Here is a 24,358-nt window from a genome sequence, read left to right as displayed (position 1 = left end):
GAGTACCAATGTAGAGGAGAATATGTTTGAGGAAAACTGTAAGGGACTCTCACCACTTCAGCCAAAGCAGAGATTACTTTCCCAAGCGTAGTCAGAGATTTGTTAATATTTGCTCCTTCCTGGAAATTAGAAAAAAATAAGATTTAGAATCACTTTAAAAACCCATAAATATATATCATTATTATCATTACTACAGAAAAAGTAATTGATATGTTCTATGACCCAAACTATAGCACATTGCATAAATACAATAAACTTATCTCTAAAATTAGTCTTCTCTCACCTTGAGTCTGGTTCCTTTGGCTCCTGTTGAGTCAGCTCTCTCACTGCCAGCGAGGTCCACAAGACTGATTTTACTGACCTGTGATCCAACATAACAGCAGGATAATTCATCATCTTGTAAAACATTTAGAAAAAAGAATCAGTAAAACTGGCCTCAAGACTGCACTACAAGACATAATGTGATGATCCATTAATATAAAACACCCTCACGCAGGTAACAACACCACAGATGGTCTCAAACCGCTTATTAAAGGTGATAAAACCATCACAGCAATTTGCGTCAGAGATGCTACAGTTCATTAGATTTTAATTAGAGCTGTGAGATAGTATTTAGTTGTGCTATTCAGACCTCTGCTGATTCATGACAGGAATATAAATGGATCAGTTATATAGAAGAAGCATACTAAACTCATAGCACTGTCAGGGACATAATACTGCCATCTTTGCCATTGAGAATCACAAGTAAAACACATTTAAAATGCTAGTATTCTTTACAAGCATTCTAGCGTTCCCAGCGGACTTGCAGTCTCACTGTACCTTTTCTGAAGTGTTGTCACTATCCATGTCATGTTTCTTTTGGGTGAAGATAATGTTGAAGACGGCATGGGATCTGCTGCTTGTCTCATTCATGTTGGTGGCTGCCACCGTCCTGGGGGATAGCAGAAAAGTCTTGCATTGTACACATTGTACGGAATCTATGTTTCACTCCACCTATTCATCATTCATTCCATCTATCCATTCATTTATAACCCATCTTTTGTCATTCACCCATCCCAGTGATCTTTAGGTTCTATCAGTCAATGAATCAATCAATCAATCAATCAATCAATCAATCAATCAATCAATCAATCAGTAATTGAATTTAATCCTGTCACTATTACTGTACATCACACAACTTTCCCTAAAAACAGAGGCTGATATGTCTCACCTTATCAGAACTAGTCATGACATCATGACTTTGATTTATGCTCTTGATTACTCATGTTATTATTAACTGAACTGTTAGTAGGCTTACGGTTCAAGCCAACAAGGACAACTGAGTTCCCCAGATCTCTCTTGGTGTCCACAACTTAACCATCACCAGAAAGTTCAACTTCATGCGGTTGCCTAACAGTACCAAAGCGAGAAGTCACCCCAGAACCACCATTGGGGTTGAGCCCTACAAAGATCTGTGCCAAAAGTGTCTACACTGTGTTCCCGTCTTCCTCGAAAAGCCAAGCCCCATGGAACCATCAACAGCCAAACCATCGCTGCATCCAGATCCTCTGTCGGTTCAGCGTGTGCACTCCTGGCTGAGCTCATCCAAAGTCAGTCACCAACATTATTGAGTTAGGACTAGTTTATCAGAAGTCTACTGTAAGTGAGCCCTTTCCAACTTTTAACCTTCTCTTTATTAATTCGTTTCAGATTCCATATCGGTCCCTATTTTATATTCCCCTCATTGCATTGTCCGTGAAAATAAATTGTTTTTTTATGTTTGTGATCATAGGTATTCATCAATGTTTTTTTGTCTATTCATTCACAGATTGATCCATGCTTTCATTCGGTGTTTGCATTTCTTTATTTCACTGCATATTGTTGACTAATAATATTTTGTGTGATCAATTGTAGAAGTAGAATTGTTTAAAAAATTGATTATAGAGTACTGAAGTCCTGTAATTTCTCTATGGAGAATAACATTGGGTCATCTTAAAATCGTCTCATATGGTCCAAAAATAAACAAACTGTCACAGCGATATTGTCGGGGAGGAGGCTCTGTATCGTTTATAGTAGTCAGTCAGTGCATTTATATAGCGCTTTTTATCCAAAGCGCTTTACATAGATTGTGCATTACATTCACCCATTCACACACACACATTCATACACCGATGGCGGAGGAAACCATGCAAGGCACCAACCTGCTCATCGGGAGCAATTAAGGGTTCAGCGTCTTGCTCGACACTAACTCTGGGGGAGCCCCCCAGCCCAGGGAGCCCCCCAGCCCAGGATCGAACTGGGAACCTTGCGGTTTCCAGTTCACTCTACCCGGCCACTCTACCCCTGAGCCACTGCCGCCCCTCATATTGCCCTCATATTTGATACAGTCTGTTTCTGGCGAAAATGTAACTAATTCGGCAGAAGTAACATTAGCATTTTCTCACCGTCAGTTGAGAAAATTCAGTCAAACCGCCGGGATCAATTGTTTATTTTTGGAACACAGTTCTTATTTGACGCGATATTAAACAAGTCTATGGGAATTCTGAATGGGGAAATAAACCGCGATCCAGGTAGGATGAGTAAATTACGTCAGACTTCGGTGCTCTATTACAGTCATGTCATTGTTCTAAATGATTTAATTATTTATTATCTAAATATTGTTACTATTTTTATTTCAGTGCATGGTCAATGTGGTGACTGGAACTTTTTTTAATTTTTACAAATATATATTTTTTTGACTTTGTATGCCTTTATTTAGAGAGGGATATTAGGGAAAGCAGGCTGACAGGAAATGGGGAGAGAGATGGGGGGGTGACACCAAGCCCCCAGAACCCAGTGGTTTCATTGAAGCCAAATGGACATGCTGGCCATTCATGGTACTGCAGCTTAGGGGCCTCAACATGAACGAGCGAAAACGGTTTCGACCAATGGGCTCGACTCACGAGCATGCGCACGAGCTTGCGCACGGGGCTGCGCGCTTCTGTGACGCAAAACGCGTCACAGAAGTGACGCACTGGGGCCCAAAATAGGCCGCGCCCACCAAATTTCCAACCCGGAAGAAGGGGTGATTTAGGACTATGCGCTGGGTGAGCAACTCAATGCAAGTGGATGGGAGGAGATTTCGGGTGCCCTCTATTATTTTTAACTCTATGGGTGACACGCAGCAAAGGTCGTCGGGAACGGGAGTCGAACCCGCGACTGTCAGGCTGGCATTGCAACCTTGGGTGCCTGGACCGCCACGCTACGGCCCAGGCCGACTGGAACATTATTATCACAATGATTTATAAAGTTTAAAGGGATTGTTGGCAACATTAAGCCTAAATTTGAAAAATATCTCTACATATATATTTTTGCATTTTTCCCCCTCTATCAGCCACTATATAATGATGCTGGGGTGTTTTCCTGCATTGAAACACAGTCCTCTTTCTGAAATCCGTATTTCCCTACTGTTTATGTTTGTGTCGGGCCGTAAATTAACGCACGCATGTGCGCATCCGTGAGCGTCCGTGTCCGTGTGAACTTTTTACTTTCGGTTTTAAAATGCTCTCAAACTTCGTTTTTGAGGCACATAATTTACTTTTCAGAAAGCGTTTGGATAGAATTTAGTTGTTTAACTTCATATATGTGGTCAATTTGTCATGAAAGAGCCTATTTAAAAATAAAAATTCAGAGAACCGGCAGGGGCGGGCAGTTCCGCTAATTGTATCCGAATAAAGCAACCTGTATTCGGCATGGCCCGTTTAGAAGCCCCCTTAACTCTATGGAAGTCCTCCCTGCGTCACCCCCTGGTGGTCGGGGAAACGAACTGCTGGAGTTTTTTTCTTTGTTTATCTCTGAATCGCCTACAATCCCTTTAAGTTTGTGGGTCCTTGTATTGAGTTCAGTCAACTGTAGAGTGGAGACATGACAAATGTTTTTTTTTTATCTTGTTTCCTTTTCTCTTTATGTGCTTGTTTGACATTACTGACATTACTGTGCTTGCTTGACATTGTGCTTTTGTCATTTTTATAAACTGGACCCATAATTGTACATCAGCAGACAGGGTATAGGGCTGCATGTTAAGGACAAAGATACAAACGAATTGCATATGGACATGCAAATGCATATTTACTTATTTCTTATTATTTATTGCTGAATATTTATTTACTTTAATTTTCTTTTCTTTTTTCTTTTTTTTTTTGTATTTTTATTTGTCTTTTGTCTCCTTTATTTTACACATACCTTGGTTTGTTTTTTGTCTATTGTACACTGGTATTAATTTTCATTTTTGTATGATATTAAACAATTCAATTTCTCTGTAGGTATTAACACAGACCTCCCTTTTCCTTTTTTCCTTAATATTGTATAAATGGTCAAAAACTGTTAAAGGTTTCATGACATTCAGTTTTACAACGCATTAAAAGTCTTTGTCATGGTCCTTCAAACGTGAATAAAAAGTTTTAACTGAAAATTCCACTGAAAATTCTCACATTTCTAAAGCCTTTTCAACTGCAATGTCAAAAGTAATCTTTGCCTGCGGGTGTCGCTGTTGAGGGACTTTGCCTGTCAATCATCGCCTCTGCTCCGCCCCCCCAAAGGAAAGGATAGGGGAGGGGAGGGGCGGGGAGGAGAGGGGGTGGGATTCAGTGACTATGACATCAAAGTCAAGGGGCCAATCCCAGATTACTTTTCAGCCTAATTATTTAAAAAAAACAGACCACAGAAAATCCACTGGATGTTCAAAAGCTCAGGTTTTTTGGGTGTAATTGAGGTCATAACCCCCCCCCCCAAAAAAAAAGTGAAAATGAATATCATAGAACCTTTAAAGAGATGCAGCCATCCACTGTTACCTGGCCTTGTTTCCTGATTCCATCAGGTCCTGGATGTCATTGTAGGATGTGACAGCTAGTTTGGACAAATCCTCTACGTATGGTCCCATCAGGGGATGTTCTCTAACACGTAGGTTCCCTTTGTTTTTGGGGTTCAGCAGGTCACGCACACGCTCACAATAGATCTCCATGTAGCTCACCTAGTGGGGGAAAGAGACAGTCATCAGTAACATGGGAGTCTACTCAGGAATAAGAATTATGTCCTACCCCACCAGAAGTAAAAGCAAAATGCACCCAACGTGAATATGGATAAAGAATTTGACACCACTCACCTCCACAGAATAGGACTTAGAGTTGTCATTGCTGTTAATTTTGAGAAAAAGGTCCTCACACAGCTGAAAAACAAATGATTATTTGTGGTGCTGTAGCTATTTCCATCTTGTTTTTTGGATCCTTTTCATTTGCACAATTATCAGATATCCTCAGTGACATAAGGTGGTTAGAAAATATGTTTTGTGTTACCAGAGGGATGATTCCTTCCTGGTCGTCGCCGTTTCGTCCCATCATAGTGTAGCTTTTTCCAGATCCGGTCTGGCCGTAAGCAAAAATACACACATTGTATCCTTCAAAGGCATGGAGAAGCATCTCTTCTCCGATATCCTTGTACACCTGCATCTGGCCTGCATAGTTGGGGTCCTCCTCAGGCTGCAGGGAGAGAAAATAGATACAAGATTAAGTGTAAGATAGGATAACTTATCATGGATCAGATAATGTAAAGATGATAATATTGTTGATGATAACCAATGTGGATATTAGGTCATTGTAGTAGCAAACAATGTGGCATGGATGGAACACAATAATTGATCAAAAGAAAAAAACACTGAATAAGAGAAAACATCAGTCCTCCAAAAACTGTAGTTCCTCGGTTCTATGAAACATTATTTACATTCTTTTGAGAAAGACGTTGCATTCTGACAATATTCTTCTTCATGTAACTGTTAATGTACTGACTGAAATAATCAATGCAAACCAAAAAGCATTACAGGAACATATTAATTCAACTCACCGTTGTGTGTGACCAGTATGAGTAATCAAAGTTGAAGCTCTTGTTCTCTTTTGGTTGTTTGGGGTTCAGGATTGCTAAAATGACACAAAGAAAGGCGAGCGCATATTAGAGGCATCAGCGAAATTATTGCCTTTCATGGCTATAATTTAAACAACACTAGATATATGGCTAATTTAATATGATGAGGTACTGTATGCATTTATTAGCCTTATAGAGTGTGTTTTATAATTGGTTTCACACTGGGACCCACATATGATCAGCTTGTTTCAAAACACAATATTCTCTGCTGCTCCCTGTATGAGCAGCATCATGACATCTTGCCACCCACTTTTGAGTCCTGACCCGCTAGTTGAGAAACACGATTAAATATTAAGAACCCTGCACAGTAAAGTTAATTTATAGATTTATGACTCGGAGAGTGATTGATAGTTAGGAACAATTGGACCCTTATGGGTCTACCTGACTACATCTGTACATTCTCATAGTTGAATGAATAGTTTATTTCTGTGTTTTACCATAACATGGATAAATACTTTTTCGAGGCTTATTATGCCTACCCTATTTCAAGAGTAACTTTGTTACAAAACAAAACAAAACAAAAGAAAACTCATTTTCAGAACTTAGTTTGACAAAAATGAAAAACAATAATTACGTCAGCAGATTTTAGCAAGAAACAAACCAAGAATACAGAAATACGCAATCATACATACACCCATGCATAGTAAAATGAACACTGAAGATTTTACTGTGTGGTAGCAGAGAAAGCAAACTAACACCATGAATCAAACATTCTGGTTGGGTGAGAGAAGAATCCTCCAATCTCATTTGAACACAATCTCTCTTTTATGCCAGAGGTGAAGGTAGGAATGAATAGGGCCACAACAGAGGTTCTCTGGCTGGCTGCAGTGATTATTGGTGGAAAGTGCAACACTCATCATTTATAGGAGGAACGATGTGGAGCTAGCGGAATATGAGTCTATCCTTTCCTCTCTCTTTTCTCTGTCTGTCAGTCTCTCTCTCTCTCTCTCTCTCTCTCTCTCTCTCTGACTGCAATGCAATGCATCATGTGGAAAATGTAAGTATAGCAGTGGTGGGCTGGAACATTTCAGACAAGATTGATAAAGTCTGTACACTGCTGGGAAGATATAGTTTGAACACAACGCAGCAAGAAGAATGAAGACGGATTGTTAACCATGGGAAATGATGCAACTTACAGCATGTCGATCAATTCATGAGTTGAAACAATGGAAGCTTTAACTACAAGAACCCTAGCGCTCCATGAATCCTAGCGTCCCCACTGTGAAATTGTGAGCTTGTATTTTTGCTATTTGACTTGCAATGAAGTATAGGGTTTACATGGTTACACTGCTTCTTCGACACAAGAATGAGGTCATCAAAACACAGACAGGCTCAGAGCTTCAGGAGTGGTACAAGAAATATGCAGTCTTTCTTTATCTCTCCCCCTCATCCCTCACACCGTCAGCTGACCCGTGTCTGGGCTCAGGCAGAAACAAGGAGGCCTTTTGCTCGCTGCAGCTTGAGAGATGAGAGGCAAAAGCTTAGAGGTCACTACATCCTACACACACACACACACACACACACACACACACACACACACACACACACACACACACACACACACACACACACACACACACACACACACACACACACACACACACACACACACACACACACACACACACACACACACACACACACACACACACACACACACCACAGGCTACAGAAGCGAGCCCTGACAGAAGCCCTTGTTTGTTTTCTCTGGGTGCCTGCAGCCACTGATATGCTGCATGCCCCCACTGTCTATTTCTGTGAGGCAAGCTTTGCATAACAGACAAGTAAATGTGGTGGAACATGTTGAAAGGGCTTCAATATAAATCAGTGATATGTTCAAAAATGAACATGACTGTCAACAATTAGATTTTACCTTCGTAATGCTCTCATCTCTCACAGTAAAGGCTGCTTTATCAAATTCTATCAATAATTAAGATGAACCTGAGTGAAGAGTGGTACAGGTTAGTAGGCTGGAGTCCTACATGTACAGTAAATGCATCCCACCATGACAAGGACTTTCAAGGAGTCATCAATATAGATGTTGTTGTTTTGTTTTTAAATATTGTAAATTCCTCTTAGCTCAAAACAAACATGCAACAGATTACATGATTCCTGTCTCAGAGTTCAGATAACTGGTCTGGTTTTAGCTGTGAGTAATAAAATAACCTTAAATTGTGTAGCTAGTTGCAAAACCATTGAATTGTTTAACTTGTATGGATATTGAATACAATAATGTAAATAAATTCAAGCAAATGAAAACTTTCCACAGTTAAATATCTAGCTACATTTATATCATCTAATATTAACTGCATTCATGATGCTTGACTTCAACAAAAAAATATACGGTAGACAGACCTTTCCAATGTATGCAATAGGGAAAATGTTGCTTTTTGGGAGCTATTAGTAGGCTTATGTTAACACTGTCACTAATAACTGCCCCCTCGCAGGGACACTGACTAACCCTAACAGGATTTTTGAGATTCCAATGCTGTTTGGCACTTGCTTTTTTTGCATGCCCCTCTAAAGACCTATAGATAAACTGGCAGGATAAATAATGATAGGTATTATGATGGTTTATTTCTTGTAACAATCTACAAATTGAATGTTTAGGTTATCTATTTAGTTTTCAGTAGGACTTTTGGGGCTCTGTTATTGACATGAATGACTGAGCCCTTTGACAAGAAATGCAAAGTTAATAACGGTGACAATTCACACAAAGGCTCTGACTAGGGACCCCCTGAGCTCTTGGGCCTGGTAGGTCTGTGCGGTAATCTACCCCTGATTATCATACTTACTTGTTGTGTTCCCTGTCATCTGAATGATGCACTTGCTGTCCTTGCCAATCTCTCTTGAGTTGAAGGGCCTGACCCTCACCGCCACCTTGACCGAAGCCCCCGACATACTGCTGCTGGGAGGGGGGGCGCTGTGACTAACAGTGGGGAGCTGCTTTGGTCTGGCACACACACCTGGCACCTGGAGAAATATAGACAAAAGGAATTGTTGAGATTATAGACTGGTCTTCCACCATCCACCAGTCTAATATCATTACCTACACCAGTAATGGACTATTAGGCCACATAGACTGACAGTATCTAATCTATAAGAGAAGAGACATGCTTTGTATTGCACTACATGCATAATTCCTCATTCTGTGCTACTCTTATTATGCACAAAACTAAAGGTGGTAGGTCTAAGCCTATCACAATAGGTTTAGTTGGTCTAGCTGCATTGTGTTTTAGCCCAGCAGTCTTACTTTCAGTTTATTGCCAGCCTCCAGTTTTGCTGCGACAGAAATAGGCAAATACATTTGTTTAGACCTGATTATTTCAAACAAGTTGCCAAACTAAGCCGTTGATCCACCAGCTTCAATCCCCATTACATTTAAAACATAATATAATTCTGCTAAAACCTATAAACCTGCATGCCACTAAGATAGCCCATCGGTTTCGTGTGAAACAGCACTTCCGAAAGATGCTGTGTTGTTGCCATAGCCTGATAACTATACTGAAATGGCCGCTTATTCTAGGATTCTCATCCTTTCCTCCATATGGCGGCGGATGAGGCTCTATGCGATGTAATGTAATCTGCTGCACCTTCACTGAGGCTGTGACGTCTACTCCTCTTTTGATAAACAAATATATGTTTTTTTGTGCGTTTCTCGTGACAAATGAATGACGGACTTCCGACGCCACAGCTTTACAGATAAGATGCGAAAAGCAACATTATACAGCGGTGAAAAACAAACGCTGTAATCAAAAACCCATCCACTGTAAATGCGAAGCGATACTGGTTGCTCTGGATTTGTTTCCATCCACTGTAAATGCGATGCTGTTTGGCAAACATGGTGGATTTGTTTGACTCCATATGATTCTCTTGCACCTAGTGACCAGCTGGCATCCAGAAAGAGAAAGGGTAAAATATATGAATTTTTGACACACTGGCGAAAGTAAATATTGTCACCTCCATCTTGTGTAGCCTGCCGCACCTCAAAGGCAGCAACGCAGCAGCAGCAGCAGCAACAGCAACAGCAGCAGCAGCTGAACTACAGGCCACTACTGTGTTTAACCATTCTCACAGTAGCCTAAACATAAATACTAATTATTAACCAAGTCACCTCAACACTGCGACAGAAAGGAGGCTAGTTGGGCAATCCTGGGCTATTTTTGCATAGTCTATCCTTAAGCAATTTCAAGAGAATGCCACAACCATTCTCATGTTGATAATACATAATGATGAACCTGGACATTTAGATAAGGTACAAGAACCCTGTGTAATCATCATCCTGTCGCAGTGCCCTTATTCACATTGTTGTTTATCTGAGGGCCTCAAGATGGCCAACAACACATACACTGTCCATCCCAAAGAGTACCACCCATTGCTGCCTCTGTTGCTGCGCCATGCCATGAAAAACAACACCATCATCATCAGAATGGAAAGGTACTGGTCTTACCTCACGCTCAACAACAGCAGAGGCTGAGTCCTCTGCCCGAGCTGAGCCCAAATGTTCCTGTGTCTTGCTTCCTCCTGTCTATTTTCCCTGATATGTTTGTTCTCTTGCTTGCTCCTTGATCAGCTAACAGCATCCCTTAGTGCATCCATGCATGTAGAATCCGCCCCTGGCAAGAGAGAGGGGACAGAATGAGAGAGAGAGAGACAGAATGAGAGAGAAAGAGAGAGAGAGAGAAGGGTGGGCCAGAGCCTGGCACACAGTGGTGCGTCAGTCACAGAAAAGGAGAGAGGGAGGCAGGGGAGGGAGGAGCAAGGGTTGGATGGATAAATATGATGGATGGTTGGATGGTTGGATGGATGGATGGATGCAGGAGGTGCTGAGCTTGAGAGAGGCCTCTGTCAGTGTGATGGGAAAATGGCCGCACAGGCCGAGTCAGGGATGCTAGTAGGCTGCGATGACATCAGCAGCAGCATCATCATGTGGGAGGAAGCCAGACAGAGCGATGCAGCACCCTGAGATGAAGCAGGGAGGGAGGAGAGAGACAGGCAGAGGGAGAGGGGGGGTGGGGGGGGGGGTACCAGGATGAGAATGCAGGCTATAGTAGACAGTATCAGGAAAGGAGGGAGGGATGGAAAGAAAACAAGAGGAGAAAAAAGGATGGTGAGTGCAGGAAATAAAAAGTGTGTGATGAATGCAGAGAGGGTGGAAGAGGCTGGGGGAGAAACGGAGAGAATGGAAAGGAGACAGCGAGGCACCCGAGGGGGCCCCATCACGGTAAACAACCCGAGACACATTAGATTAGCTGCAGTTAGCCTGTGTCCTTTGTTTCATAAGAGTAAGCAGTACACCTCCCCAAGTGTTTTCTGTGTAGAGGCAGACGGCTGGAAAGCTGAGAGGAAGCCTACAGGAGGCGCAGGAGAGACGATTTCAGCAGGATTTCATATCGGCCAGACGGAGCACTTGTGGTTTGAGAAACAAGTGTCTGAGCAAAAATACTGTCACTGCCCGTGTCCACATGCCCGTGTCCACATGCACTCACTTATAACCAACTCACTGTTTCAATGAAAGGTTGTCCCTTGCATTGATAATACAATCATTTAGGTCTACAGAGCAAAAGTCACTCATGACAAATAAGCTATAGTTAGTTGCCATTCTTAAAGGTATCATGACATTCATTTTCACTTTTTTTATTTTCAATGTTTTATTTGGGGTTTTATGACCTCAATTACACCCAAAAAACCTGAACTTAAAACATTCAGTGGATTTTCTGTGGTCTGGGGTTTTCTGAATAATTAGGCTGAAAAGTAATCTGAGCTTGGCCCTTCGACAGTGAGGTCACTGTCGAATAATCCCGCCCACTCTCCTCCTGGCCCCTCCCCTCCCCTATCCTTTCCTTTGGGGGGGGCGGAGCAGAGGCGATGATTGACAGGCAAAATCCCTCACCAGCGACACCCGCAGGCAAAGATTTATTTTTTCATTGCAGTTGAAAAGGCTTTAGAAATGTGAGAGAAAAACACCTGCCATTGATCACTGGAATGGAATTTTCACTTAAAACTTTTTGTACACTTTTGAAGGACCAGGACAAAGACTTTGAATGTGGTGTAAAAGTGAATGTCATTAAACCTTTAACCAGAGCAGTCAGGGCCTTCGGCTGCAGCAGGGAATGAGTCTGGGGACTTTTACATTATGGGGATGTCACTAACTAACCACACTGCCACATCCACATGATATGGGATTCTTGGATATAGGAGGTACACATAAGTAAGAAAATAGGGCAACAAATTCTAGTTAAACTCAAAGAGGATCTGTATCAATAATGTGCAGTGCTAAGAAGAGAAAAGAGAAGGTTTTCCCAGACTCCAGCAGTGAGTTCTTCAAGGGCTACTGGCATCTGCTTGGAGACAGGGGAAGAGGGGATGAGGCACAGAGCACAATGAGAAGGATCGAGGAAGAGAGAAGAGAAGGAGTCTATTAATTTTCCTTTGAGGCTGCTCCCAAACTCTAGTTCCAAACAAGGCAAACAACAGTGATTCCAACCATAGCCTCCCTGTAATAAGACTGATAGGATCTTTATACTGTCAAATTGGTCAATTGCTTAATGCCTCATAGTAATTGGGACTAGCACTACTGACTCTGCCCTTTATGAACACATACATTTCCCTGGAAGGAACTCACCCTTTAACTCAGAAACCTTTCAACCACAGGAACCATATGCAGTTTGGTTCCAGGGACCAGGGGCAAAGTTCATGGTTCAAACCATGGTTCTGAAGCTATCAGATTCTGAGCTATCAGGTGGAGACAGCAGTACTGAACATTGCTAGCTGGTCAAGAACAAGTTTATTTAGTCTCACTTGATGTTTCAGCAGGCCTACAGTAGCCTGCCCTGTACCTATACCAAAAAGGTCTCTGTCCATGGTGCTGAATGGCCCTGCTGCCTGATGTACTGCACAATGGAATGGAATAATTAGGAATTCCCATAATACTTGGAAATAATGCAACATAACAAACAAATGTGCCACTTAGAAAGTAGTTTTTAATCTAAAGCATTTTACAGTTAAGTGTTATGTATAATCAGTAAATATCTGACTATTATTCTGAATGATCAACCTCTACCTGTTTTTATTGTTGAAAAACATCATTGCACTGACAGTATGTCAGTACGATGATGTTTTTCTATCAATAAAAACAGGAGTGTTGTGTAAAGAACCAGCCTCCAATAAGCAAAAGACAGTTTTGATCACCATCTGCTGGACAGCCCGCACACATGCAGTGAACATTACAATGCATGTCAATCCTGCACAGTGGCACTTCTCAGTGATAGTGTCAGTATTTAACTTAAACCCTGGCGTCCCTATTTTGGGCATGGCATTAAAGGTGAACATTTTCAAACATTTAAAAAAATTACTAAAAAGCAGATCTACAAGTTCACAACATAGATAGCTATTTTCGTTATTCGCCAAAAGGCAAAGTATATAGGGCTGAAGTGGTTAATAATTACATATGATTGATTATTTGTTGATGTTATGTTTGTATTTTAATTGATTTCATTTGTTTGTAATCTCAGGGTCACCCTGAATGATTTCTCAGAGAATCTTAAATAAAGACTGAATTGAATTGAATTGAATTGAATTGAATTGAATTGAATTGAATTGAATTGAATTGAATTGAACAAACAAAGCTGATTCAGACAATATAGAACATCACCAAACCCAGTACTGTTTTTTTTTATTTTTTATGTTTACATCCTGTTGATTTTACAATTTCTATTAGGAAGAAAACAGTACTCGGTTTGGTGATGTTCTATATTGTCTGAATCAGCTTTGTTTGTGTTTGTTTATGTGCTAAAAGATTGACTTTGAGAGCTGTTTCACCGTACAATGTAAGTCAATGAGGAGCATAATTTGAGTTATCAATTTCTAATCAATGGAGCAATTATTTTAGATTTTTTGTCCACCTTTGGAGGTTGGCCACAGTAGTACCCCCAGTTAATGTTAACTACGGTAGTAAGACTCTGACTGTCCTGAGGTATAGGACTAACATATTCTAAAGCTGAAATTCAAGCATCACACTGGCACACTTTCTAGCAAGTGTTACACATCACCAGACATAAGAACAGGTATTAGGTCCTAATATTATCACAAACATCAAAGAGGTAAAAGTTAGTATGAACTCTCTCTATATTCCACCCCAATCCTCTCTACTCTCGTTGGAGAAATTTGAATGTTCCTCTCTGTAGTACAAAGGCCAATGTGAAGTAAACAGCACTGGGTCTCATTTATTTAGCCAGTGTAATTATTGACTATATTGGACAGGGAGAGGGGCATCACCACTCATAGTCTTCTTGTGGCATAATAGCTGAGAAAAACCGGACAAAGCAAGCTGTACGACTACACAACACTAGATGTTCAATTACTCTACTAAGCAAATAATTAATCCTAATTTATACTCGGTCTATGGCAATGTAGCCCACTGAATTTAACCTATTTTCAGCTGAGTCACACTTTTCAAGGAGTGACACGGTGTAAATTAACCTTTAAGCTGAGCTCTTCTGTTATGTACAGGCCATTGAAAAGGCGAAATACATTTCCCATACCAAACAATTCAAGTTAAATTAAACCCAATCAGTTTTATTCAGGATGTTTTACATGAATGTATCCACATTCTGAATGGGAAGGAGTAGTGTTTTGAGGAACAATGTTTCTAATCTAGGTCAAACAGAGCATTGTATAACTAAGAGGGACCTCTTGTTTGCATCAAACAGGCGTATACTGACCACCTGACTAGGAGGAAAAACAACAGGTTTTATTTAGATAGTAGAAAGAGACAGGAAACTGGTGCAAGACAGGTCTCCAGTTGGAATCGAACTGCGGAACGTTTGATTCGGCTCGATTATGTGGTTTGATTGATTGATTGATGTAGTTTATTTAGTAAGACATGAGAATAGTACATGACAGTACATAACAGTACATGGAAGTACAAATTCACAATACAAGGTCTACTAAACTGGAACTCTCATTAAGCACGCAGCTTGTTTAAGATGAGAACCCCATGCACACAAATCATGATGACATAAGAGACAGACAGATATACACACTACTATACAGAATGTCATACAATCAGCTTTCAGGTTACTGGTATGAAGAGAGAAAAAAAAATATATATACAAAAGAGGAAAATGAAGGAGGGGGGGGGGTAGGTTAAGACTTAGACAGGGGGCCATTTTCGAATTGCAGCCTCCTGAAGGTGTATCTTTAGGGCAGTTTTGAAAGTGAGTAGGGTTTTACACTCCTTTACTCCTTTTGGTAGGGCATTCCACATTTTCTTTTTTTGTGGAGCTGCCTCTGGTGTTATGATCATGGACTTCATTAACATTTTGGAAGTATTTTGACAAATACTGGGGGATCCCAATGTTGTGGTGTATCTTGAAGACCAGGCCCATAGCAAGTTGCTGTACTCTGTCCTCAACCCTAAGCCATCCAATCCTAGCAAAAAAGAGCAGGGGTTAGATGGGTTTTGTGATTGAGGCCAAGAAGTAGCCTTACAAGTTTGTTTTGGGATGTTTGGAGCCTTGTTTTTAAGGCCTTGGAGGTGTTGTGATACCATGAAGTGCATGCATAATCATAATGACCTTGAATGAGGGCCCCTGCAAGAATCTTCAGAGTATTCTTACTGACTAGACGATCAATCCTCCACAAATAGCGTGTTGTTTGGTTGACCTTTTTGATAACTTTTTCGGCATTTTTGTTACCAGAGAGGTTTGCCTCCAAGATGGAGCCCAGGTAGGTAATTTCATCCTTTCTTTTGATGAAATCATCACCCACTTTGATCGTGAAACTCTCTGCCTTGCTAAGGTTAGGACTGGACCCAAAGAGGATGGATTCAGTTTTACCCAGGTGTAATGAAAGTTTGTTGTCAGAGAGCCAGATGCAGATCTTGTTCGGATCTTGAGTTCGGAGCTGAGAGTTTTCTCAACCTGCAGCCTGTCCCTGTCCGAGACTAGCAGGGCCGAGTCATCTGCGAACAGGAACAGTTTGCAGTCGCAGGCTAATGACATATCATTCACATATATCAGGAACAGTAAAAGTCCTAGTATACTTCCTTGTGGGACACAAGTCACAGGGAGGGGGGGGGACTGGGTGCCGTTTACTTCCACCACTTGCTCCCTCCCTTCCAGGTAGGATCTCATCCAGTTCACTGACGTATCATCAAAACCTATTGCTTTGAGCTTATTGATCATAATTGGGTGATTAACGGTGTCAAAGGCCTTCTGGAGGTCCAGCATGACCATGTCGCAATATTTGCCCTTGTCGACATCTTGTTTGATAGAGTCGTTCAAATAGAGAAGGCATGTGTCAGTGGAGTGGTTTGTTCTGAAACCAGATTGGAATTTGTAGTGGTCAACACACTATGGGTCATTAACTGGCACATTACCTGGATCAATAATTTTGAACCATTTTCTTACTTCACAAAGAAAGGACTTAAAAATAGTAATAGTATTGTGTAGCCTACTATTGTGTAAAAGAGAAATTTGCCATTGCGCTTAGAGAGATGTGTCTGTGTGTGTTTGTGCACGTGGGCCCTGTCTGTTTGCCTGTCCTCTCAGCCAATCTGCTCTCTCAGAGAGGGAAGACTCCTCTTTAATATCCTGAACTGCACTGGCTCATGGGGTGGGAAAAGATTAACAAACCATGTCTCTCACTACAACCCCAAACTAACCAGAACTGGTTCTGAGTTGTCAAGTAAAAGTCACGTAAAGGGTGTGACATATGCATGCCAGTGTGTTTTTAATTATTGGTACAGACACATTAATGAAGAGTAGCATCCATTAATAGATTGAAGAGTAACAGCTTTCATTAATAAATGGGTTGAGTTTCCAAGAAAACTATGATTTATTTTGTGTATAGCTGTGAAGAAAAGCCCCTTAAAGTCCAATGTTGCTACTCCACCCCTTACACCTGCCCTCACCATATGATCATGACCTATTAGTTCCAAAAGTCGTTTTTTTTTCTTTTCTTTTTTTTAGCTTATGATTAAAACACATTCCTTGTGACAAGATATCCTGACGGGTCTCATATTACACAGCCTCTAGTTAAATGAGTGACGTACAACGCCCCATGGCCAAGAGGTCAAAGACCTGTTTATCTTAAATCTTCTCTAAAAACTCAGTCAAATTCAGTCCCCTCGTCTGCTCGGTGACAATCTCTCAACTCAACGGCTTCTCAGGAGCGAGGACCCCCCCAGCCATGATGCAGCGGGCTTTGTTTAGTCGGGGCGCACTGCTCGCACAGCAGGTAACGACCCTGGAGGGTTCTCTGGCCTCCAGGAGTGCGCCTCTGCTGCAGCGCCTAGACCGCTCCATGTCCTCTCTGCCGGTCCCGCCGCCAGCCTGCATGCTCCGGCCACTGGAAGCACCTTTACGTTACCTTTTTGGACCTGGACCTTCGAACGTACCGCCACGAGTCCAAGCCGCAGGTGGAAGGCCTATAATCGGCCACCTACACGCAGAAATGTATGAGGTAAATGTTATAGCTCTTCTGTTGGGAAGTTGACTGGCATCTTTAAGTCATGGCATCTTTAACATGGTAAAAAGGCCATCTTCTCTCTACAGTGAAATCCCACAAAACCAATAAGTGAATTGATACATTGCCCGAAATGTATGTATTTAAACTATTTGCTATGTGCTTCCTAGATAATGAACGACATTAAAAAGGGGATCCAGTACGCCTTTCAGACGGAGAACAACATGACATTATCAATGAGCGGATCCGGACACGCTGCCATGGAGTGTGCGGTGTTCAACACCGTGGAGCCCGGAGAGAGCGTGCTGGTGGCCATCAATGGCATCTGGGGAGAGCGCGTGGCAGAAATCGCGGAAAGAATGGGTGCGTATTTACGCACGCACTCCTTGGGTCTCCAAAGGAGACAGTATCCTAATGATACTTTTCATTACATTGTCATTGGCTGTGGTTCTCCTGTACGATATCAAATGTATTTATTATCATCATTTTTCTTTTTTAGGTGCTAATGTAACTAGAATGGTCAAACCACCTGGTGGATATTTCACCCTGCAGGAAATTGAACAGGTAGGCATAATGTCTGCTCAGTAGCCTATAATTACCGAAGCTACTACTGAAATGGAAACAAAAAACCCTGTATCTACACCCTATTTCATCTCAATCTTTCCAAGCCTTTTAAATATAAGAGCCAATCTACTTTTCCCTGGCGTCCCTATTTTGCATGTAATTGTAGAATATTCAAAATGTTCAAACATCATAAACATCGTTAAGCTATTTTCAAATAGCTTAAGTATAAAATAGGGCTAAAGTGGTTAATTGATACCTGAATAAACAGCATGCATAGAGTTGATGCGTGAATATCAACAGCATAGTCTATATGTCTAATGCCATCTCTCCCGTCCATCTGTAGGCCATGGCTAAAAGCAAGCCTGTTCTGTTTTTCCTCACACATGGAGAGTCGTCTGCCGGCCTCTGCCACCCAGTAGATGGCATTGGAGACATATGTCTGAAGTGAGCCACATACGTTTGTCAAGTATGACTGCTGATGTGTTAATGATTACTCTCTAATTCTCTGGCTCTCTGCTCCAGACACAATTGCCTCTTCCTGGTTGACACAGTTGCATCACTGGGGGCAGCACCTATCTACATGGACAGGCAAAGTAAGGGACAGTCAAATCATTCATTCATGTATGTGTGTGTGTGTGTGTGTGTGTGTGTGTGTGTGTGTGTGTGTGTGTGTGTGTGTGTGTGTGTGTGTGTGTGTGTGTGTGTGTGTGTGTGTGTGTTACAATCTAATCTGTAATCGTTTTCATAGAAATTGACATCCTGTACACTGGTTCCCAGAAGGCTCTGAATGCACCCCCTGGCACAGCGCCCATCTCCTTCAATGAAAGAGCATGGTGTGTGAGTGTGTGTACACTTTTGTGTGCAACTGTGCATGTTTGCATATTTCAAAAGTTCAATGATATAGTTGGTGATAGAGGGGGGAAATAATTACCTGAAGCAAACATTCCTTTATCTCTTTCTGTATATTATGACCTTCCACAGCCAGAAGATGTTTAACAGGAAAACAAAACCAGTATCCTACCTCTTTGACATGACTCACCTGTCAAACTACTGGGGCAATGACGGACAACCAGCCAGACTGTAAGTCTACTGAATACAGACAGTGATTCTCAACCTTTTTAATTTCAGCGACCCCCAGTTTGATATGCATTAGGCCAGACCAGATGCTTCTATTAGAGAGTTGCGCCAATGAGGGGTCAGAAACAGCGTCGGTCACGTGGTTCATGTAGCTGGAAATAGTGACAAGGAGCCGTCGACTTCAATGCATTCCATGAACTTCCGGTTTAGGGATTTGTCACTATTCGCCAATGTATGTGTATGTAGAAGACCTGGCCCGCAGAAGTGAACGGAGTTGGCGTAACTCTCCAATAGATGGCACTGGGCCAGACTCCCACTTGATAAGTTTATTTTATTTTTTCTATGGGACCCCATAGCTATAGCCTGGAATCCAGACTGATACGTTCAGCATTTTTACCCGCTTAGCGAAAGCTGCGGGTCTATGAAGAGGCAGACCTACTCATCATTCGACAAATTTGCATTCGACAGATTCATTTGCATTCGACAGATTTGTTCGACAGATTTGCGTCATTGGCTGTCGTTTAAGCCAATGGGATACTTTCCCATACTCTGAACGGGCGGCCTCGTCCTCCCAAGCTATGGGACTATGCAGTCCTCCGAGCGCTAGCCGAATTTGGCTAATAGTTAGCTTGTATGATGTTACTACCTAACTGTTTTTAGCCAAGCGCGCTAATGTCCGCTCCCCATTAGTTATCGACGCAATTCGCGTTATTACTCTCGTAATTTTCATGTATTGTACATCCCAAAATAAAATGTATTAACCATGTTATGGTGCTGTAATGACTTTATATTTTCTCAACATAATACTGTCTTTCACACGGGCCTTGGAAAAGAGGATCACTTCCGCCATTTTCTTCTTCGTTGGTCTAAACAATGACACGGTTGCCAGATTTTGAGAGAAAAATAAGCAACCAGGTCAATGAAAACAAGCCCAAAGACTTAAGTGACTATTAGGCTACATGACCACTTTAAACCTATATGCATCGGCTATTTGATAATAGACGACTTGGCAATAGCCGATCTACAAGCTCACAACAAAATAATAACAAATAACAAGCTACTACCTACATTTACAAGCAACTTCACAGAAAACAAGGTCGCTTGTAATTAGTATACATGGCAACACTAGTACGAGTACTTTTCCCACCACTGTTGCTGTTTTTAACATGACTGCCCTGTTTACAAATGAATGAATACACACTACAACCAAGGTTACTGTAGCAACATTTTTCATGTAAGGTATGACGCTAAAATCAGCTGCATTTTATCAGAAAAAAGCAGATCTACAAGCTCACAACGCATCGCCGCCTTGTGAGCTTGTAGATCTGCTATTTTTTATTATGACGTTTTATTGAATACTTCATTTACAAAAGACATTAATGAAACCAAATGGACCCATTTGGGTTTTTCTTTCATGTAAGCCAGTAGTGAAAAGGGCAAACTTGCAGTTATGCATTACAACTCAAGCCTAGCTGTTTCAAACAGTGAAATCAAAAGACAAGTTGTGAGCTTCACTTTTATAAAGGGTTAGGGTTACATTGCAGTATTGATACTTTTACTTAAGTAAAACATTACAGTACTTTTTCCACCACTGTTGATGTTTTTAACATGACTGCCCTTACCCTACCTGTATTCTATGGACTCACTTCGTTTATTGTGAAAATAGTTTCTTTCTTTCATACATAAATGAATACTAACTGGTCACCACCGGTCTTTTGTCCAGGAACAATGCATACAACACTATCAACCAGTCCTCCTGGGTGTGTGTGTGTGTGTGTGTGTCTTCATTTTTGTTGTTCATACATTTCTAAGTGAAACACTGTAGTTTTGACTTGGGTAAGGGTAGGCTACATTATGAAGTAACTATATCAGCTGGTGAAAATAGCAGATCTGTGAGATTGTAGATCAATTATTTTCACTATCATTGATATTGTACACACACACACACACACACACACACACACACACACACACACACACACACACACACACACACACACTTTATATTGGTAGCCAACCAATGAACCTCTGTGGAGTTTTATTTTAATGACAACTTTTACATTTTGTGCTGCAGATTGGGGCAAAAATAGCCTGCCGCAAGCGGGTATATTATGACTTTGTCATTTCTTGTTTCTTTTCCTTCTCACTTAGCTTCAAAGTGAGAAAAAAAAAATCCACCGAATGTAGTGAATCAGTCTGGATTCCAGGCTACCATAGCTAAGCAGTTAGGGCGGATACCACTGTCTAATTTGCTGCGTGTCACTCCCTTACCCTCTCTGTGTCTCCTGTCTCTCTCTACTGTAACCGTCAAATAAAGACTCAGAAAAGACTCCCCAAATCTACTAAATCTTCAGGGTCCATTTGGTTCCATTTGTACAATCTCAAACTTACAGACACGTAAGGGTCCATTTTGTTCAGGGACCCCCTGGAACCCTCCTCAAGGTCCCCGGACCTCAAGTTGAGAACCACTGATCTAAGCCATCACAGCCTATATACAATATGGAAAATTCTACTTCAAATTGATTCTTGCAAAATGAGTAATTTAACACCAGAATGAAAAGTATTAATATATTGTGCAAGACTATTTAAGATAATGACAAGGTGTGTGTGTGTGTGTGTGTGTGTGTGTGTGTGTGTGTGTGTGTGTGTGTGTGTGTGTGTGTGTGTGTGTGTGTGTGTGTGTGTGTGTGTGTGTGTGTGTGTGTGTCCTGTTTGTTAGATATCATCACACAGGCCCTGTGTCTGGATTCTTTGCCCTAAGAGAGAGCCTGGCCATTCTTGCAGAAAAGGTAACAGTTCCCTGTTTTTCAAAAGTCAATCATTTTACAATGATTGACTTTTTCTCCATGAGGCATGCTGGTTATATTTTGATGTCAGATTACCTTACATATTTTACACACACTGCATATGTTACGGCAGATGAGCTACAGCAGGCCTACATGACATGTCAGTAGCAGCAGAGCTCTAACAGTAGAGAAAGCACTACTCAAGTTTATTGGGCGGACAAGCCTGGAGTGTTTGCTACAGTATCTTCAGACAAATCCAAATATTCAGATTTGACCTATTCAAGTTTTGTTGGGTCTCACATTCAACCTAATACATCTGCCCCCACATTAGTCTTATTTCTCCTTCTAAAGAAAATAAAACAAACACCAAGGTCATATTGAGCAACTGATCTTATTATGAATAATCAATGAACACTAGTTAAAGTTTGCCAAATTCAACCTAGTTTTGGAGTTCTGCCTGTACTTACGCAGCATGTTGTTGTTGTGGTGATAAGACTGGTGACAACAAAAAGGCTAGCAAATGATAACAGAAATAGATCATCTACCCTTGCTGGCTAGCATAAATCATACGATGTCTGACTGTGTGAGCTATAAGTCATGTTTCTATTAATGCACATAATTGTGTCTCTGTCCTCCCTGTTCCTCTGCTTTAGTGGACATCAATTTCATTGGGTTTTTTTCCTAGTCCCCTACCTTGTTTCCCTGTTTGCTGGGGCCTCAATGCCTTCCTCATGGTCATATGGTGGCACAGGTATTGATGTTGTGCTCTCTGTCCCCCTCTAGGGACTGGAAGAGTCTTGGAGGCAGCACAAGGAGGTGGCAGCCTACCTCTACAAGGGACTGGAGGACCTGGGTCTCAAACTCTTCATCGCAGACAAGGTGAGGCTCAGAAACACACCAATACAGGACATTTTAATATGGATATAGTGCTTAGAGTTCCTCTAGTCTATATCGTATCTGTCAGGCAACACTGTTTGTGTTGCGCTACACCAGAACAAGGCTATTGTGGTGTTCTCCCTATATCAAGAAATCACCAGCTGGTATTTTCCGACCCCTAGGACTTGCGGCTGCCCTCCGTCACCTGCATCTCCATCCCTGAAGGCTATAACTGGAGGGAAATTCTGGCCTATGTCATGAAGCACCATAACATGGAGTTTACTGGGGGCTTGGGCCCCTCTATGGGCATGGTGAGAACCTTTGTTTTTTATATGGTCATCAATCCATCACACTGCCAGCCGTAAGCTGAATATATAACTGAATATGAAGATATTCAGAGAGGCTCCTTTAAAGAAGTGAATTAATACTGCTAACTTATACTACTAGCTCATCACTCAGTTGGAATTATAAGCTATACAAAACTAAATGTCCACAGAATTCTAATGAGTATTGTATTTTTTTTTATATTAGGTGATACGAATTGGATTGATGGGATACAACTGCAAGACGACTAACGCTGACATGGCACTGGCAGCCATGGCAGATGCCCTCAAGAACTGCAAAAAGAGTAAAGCATAGAGGAAAAGACTCTCATTCCATGATCCCTATTGTCATTCATTAAGGGGAAGAAAATATGCTGTGTTCTACAAAAGGTCAACTGTACTTACAGTATGAGAGGCTCAGGTTCACACCATGATAAATATTACTGGATTCAAAAATACAATTGCAATTTAGGCATTTAGCAGCCGATCTTATCCAAAGCGACTTACAAGTGCAGGGTGCAATATGCGCCACATTGCAAATATAGAGTTGAATCAAATAAATAAATAACATAACATTTATGAAATGTGGCCAACCTTCCTTGTTAGTAATTAAAAAAATATAGGCTACAGGACATTCTATATTCCACTGTCCACAGAATGTCAAAACTATTGAGGATGTCAATAAAGTGTGCATTATTTTTGCCCAACTGTTCTCTTGCTTCATTGTGTAGGGACTGTTTCAATCCTCAGGCCATTAAGAGTAAGACTACTGAAACTCTTGTGTCCCCATGCATACTCTTTATCTCTCTCTCTCTCTCTCTCTCTCTCTCTCTCTCTCTCTCTCTCTCTCTCTCTCTCTCTCTCTCTCTCTCTCTCTCTCTCTCTCTCTCTCTTTCTCACACATACACCCATGCATAGGCATGCATGTGCTCCCACACACAGTATTCAGTTTTAATACAGCACATTCACTTTAGCTTTACTACTGCACACTGTGTGTGTGTGTGTGTGTGTGTGTGTGTGTGTGTGTGTGTGTGTGTGTGTGTGTGTGTGTGTGTGTGTGTGTGTGTGTGTGTGTGTGTGTGTGTGTGTGTGTGTGTGTGTGTGTGTGTGTGTGTGTGTGTGTGTCTGTGTCTGTGTCTGTGTCTGTGTGTGTGTGTGTGTGTGTGTGTCATATCATTTTTGCTATTTTGATTGCTATTTTGATTATATAAACTGCCATCTGGATTGTCCTCGCATGTTGTGACAATAAACCACCCCTCAATCAAATGGGAGAAGATTCAACCAGCAGCACGAACGACGACCCCCTAGGATACTACATTTCCCATGATTCCT

At 41.5% G+C, this 24,358-nt stretch overlaps 2 protein-coding genes across 2 annotated transcripts in view; one reads left to right on the top strand and one right to left on the bottom strand.

The window, feature by feature from the left end:
• The window catches only part of kif1ab (kinesin family member 1Ab), a 37,946-nt gene extending 27,477 nt beyond the window's left edge, over positions 1 to 10,469 (bottom strand). Inside the window, exons 1-9 of the mRNA XM_080440381.1 lie at positions 10,382 to 10,469; positions 8,727 to 8,904; positions 5,854 to 5,927; positions 5,310 to 5,492; positions 5,120 to 5,182; positions 4,809 to 4,987; positions 820 to 931; positions 284 to 361; positions 54 to 119 (exon numbers count right to left, since the gene is read on the bottom strand). Of these exons, the coding sequence (XP_080296507.1) occupies positions 54 to 119; positions 284 to 361; positions 820 to 931; positions 4,809 to 4,987; positions 5,120 to 5,182; positions 5,310 to 5,492; positions 5,854 to 5,927; positions 8,727 to 8,832 (861 nt within the window). The 5' untranslated portion in view covers positions 8,833 to 8,904; positions 10,382 to 10,469. The remainder of the gene's footprint in view (positions 1 to 53; positions 120 to 283; positions 362 to 819; positions 932 to 4,808; positions 4,988 to 5,119; positions 5,183 to 5,309; positions 5,493 to 5,853; positions 5,928 to 8,726; positions 8,905 to 10,381) is intronic.
• Positions 10,470 to 17,124: 6,655 nt separating this feature from the next.
• On the top strand, positions 17,125 to 23,342 carry agxtb (alanine--glyoxylate and serine--pyruvate aminotransferase b; the record flags this gene model as incomplete). The annotated part of the gene is made up of 11 exons (XM_080440372.1): positions 17,125 to 17,397; positions 17,571 to 17,763; positions 17,900 to 17,964; positions 18,308 to 18,408; positions 18,487 to 18,557; positions 18,713 to 18,797; positions 18,946 to 19,044; positions 21,761 to 21,830; positions 22,611 to 22,706; positions 22,886 to 23,014; positions 23,235 to 23,342. The coding sequence occupies 11 exons, from the start codon at positions 17,125 to 17,127 to the stop codon at positions 23,340 to 23,342; spliced, it is 1,290 nt and encodes a 429-aa protein (XP_080296498.1).
• Between the last annotated feature and the right edge of the window lie 1,016 nt (positions 23,343 to 24,358).

Source organism: Gymnoscopelus braueri (assembly GCF_963280865.1).
Source record: "Gymnoscopelus braueri genome assembly, chromosome: 10".
Classification (NCBI taxonomy): domain Eukaryota; kingdom Metazoa; phylum Chordata; class Actinopteri; order Myctophiformes; family Myctophidae; genus Gymnoscopelus; species Gymnoscopelus braueri.
The sequence above is the reverse complement of the archived record's forward strand: the minus strand, read 5'-3'. Positions and strand labels throughout refer to the sequence as shown.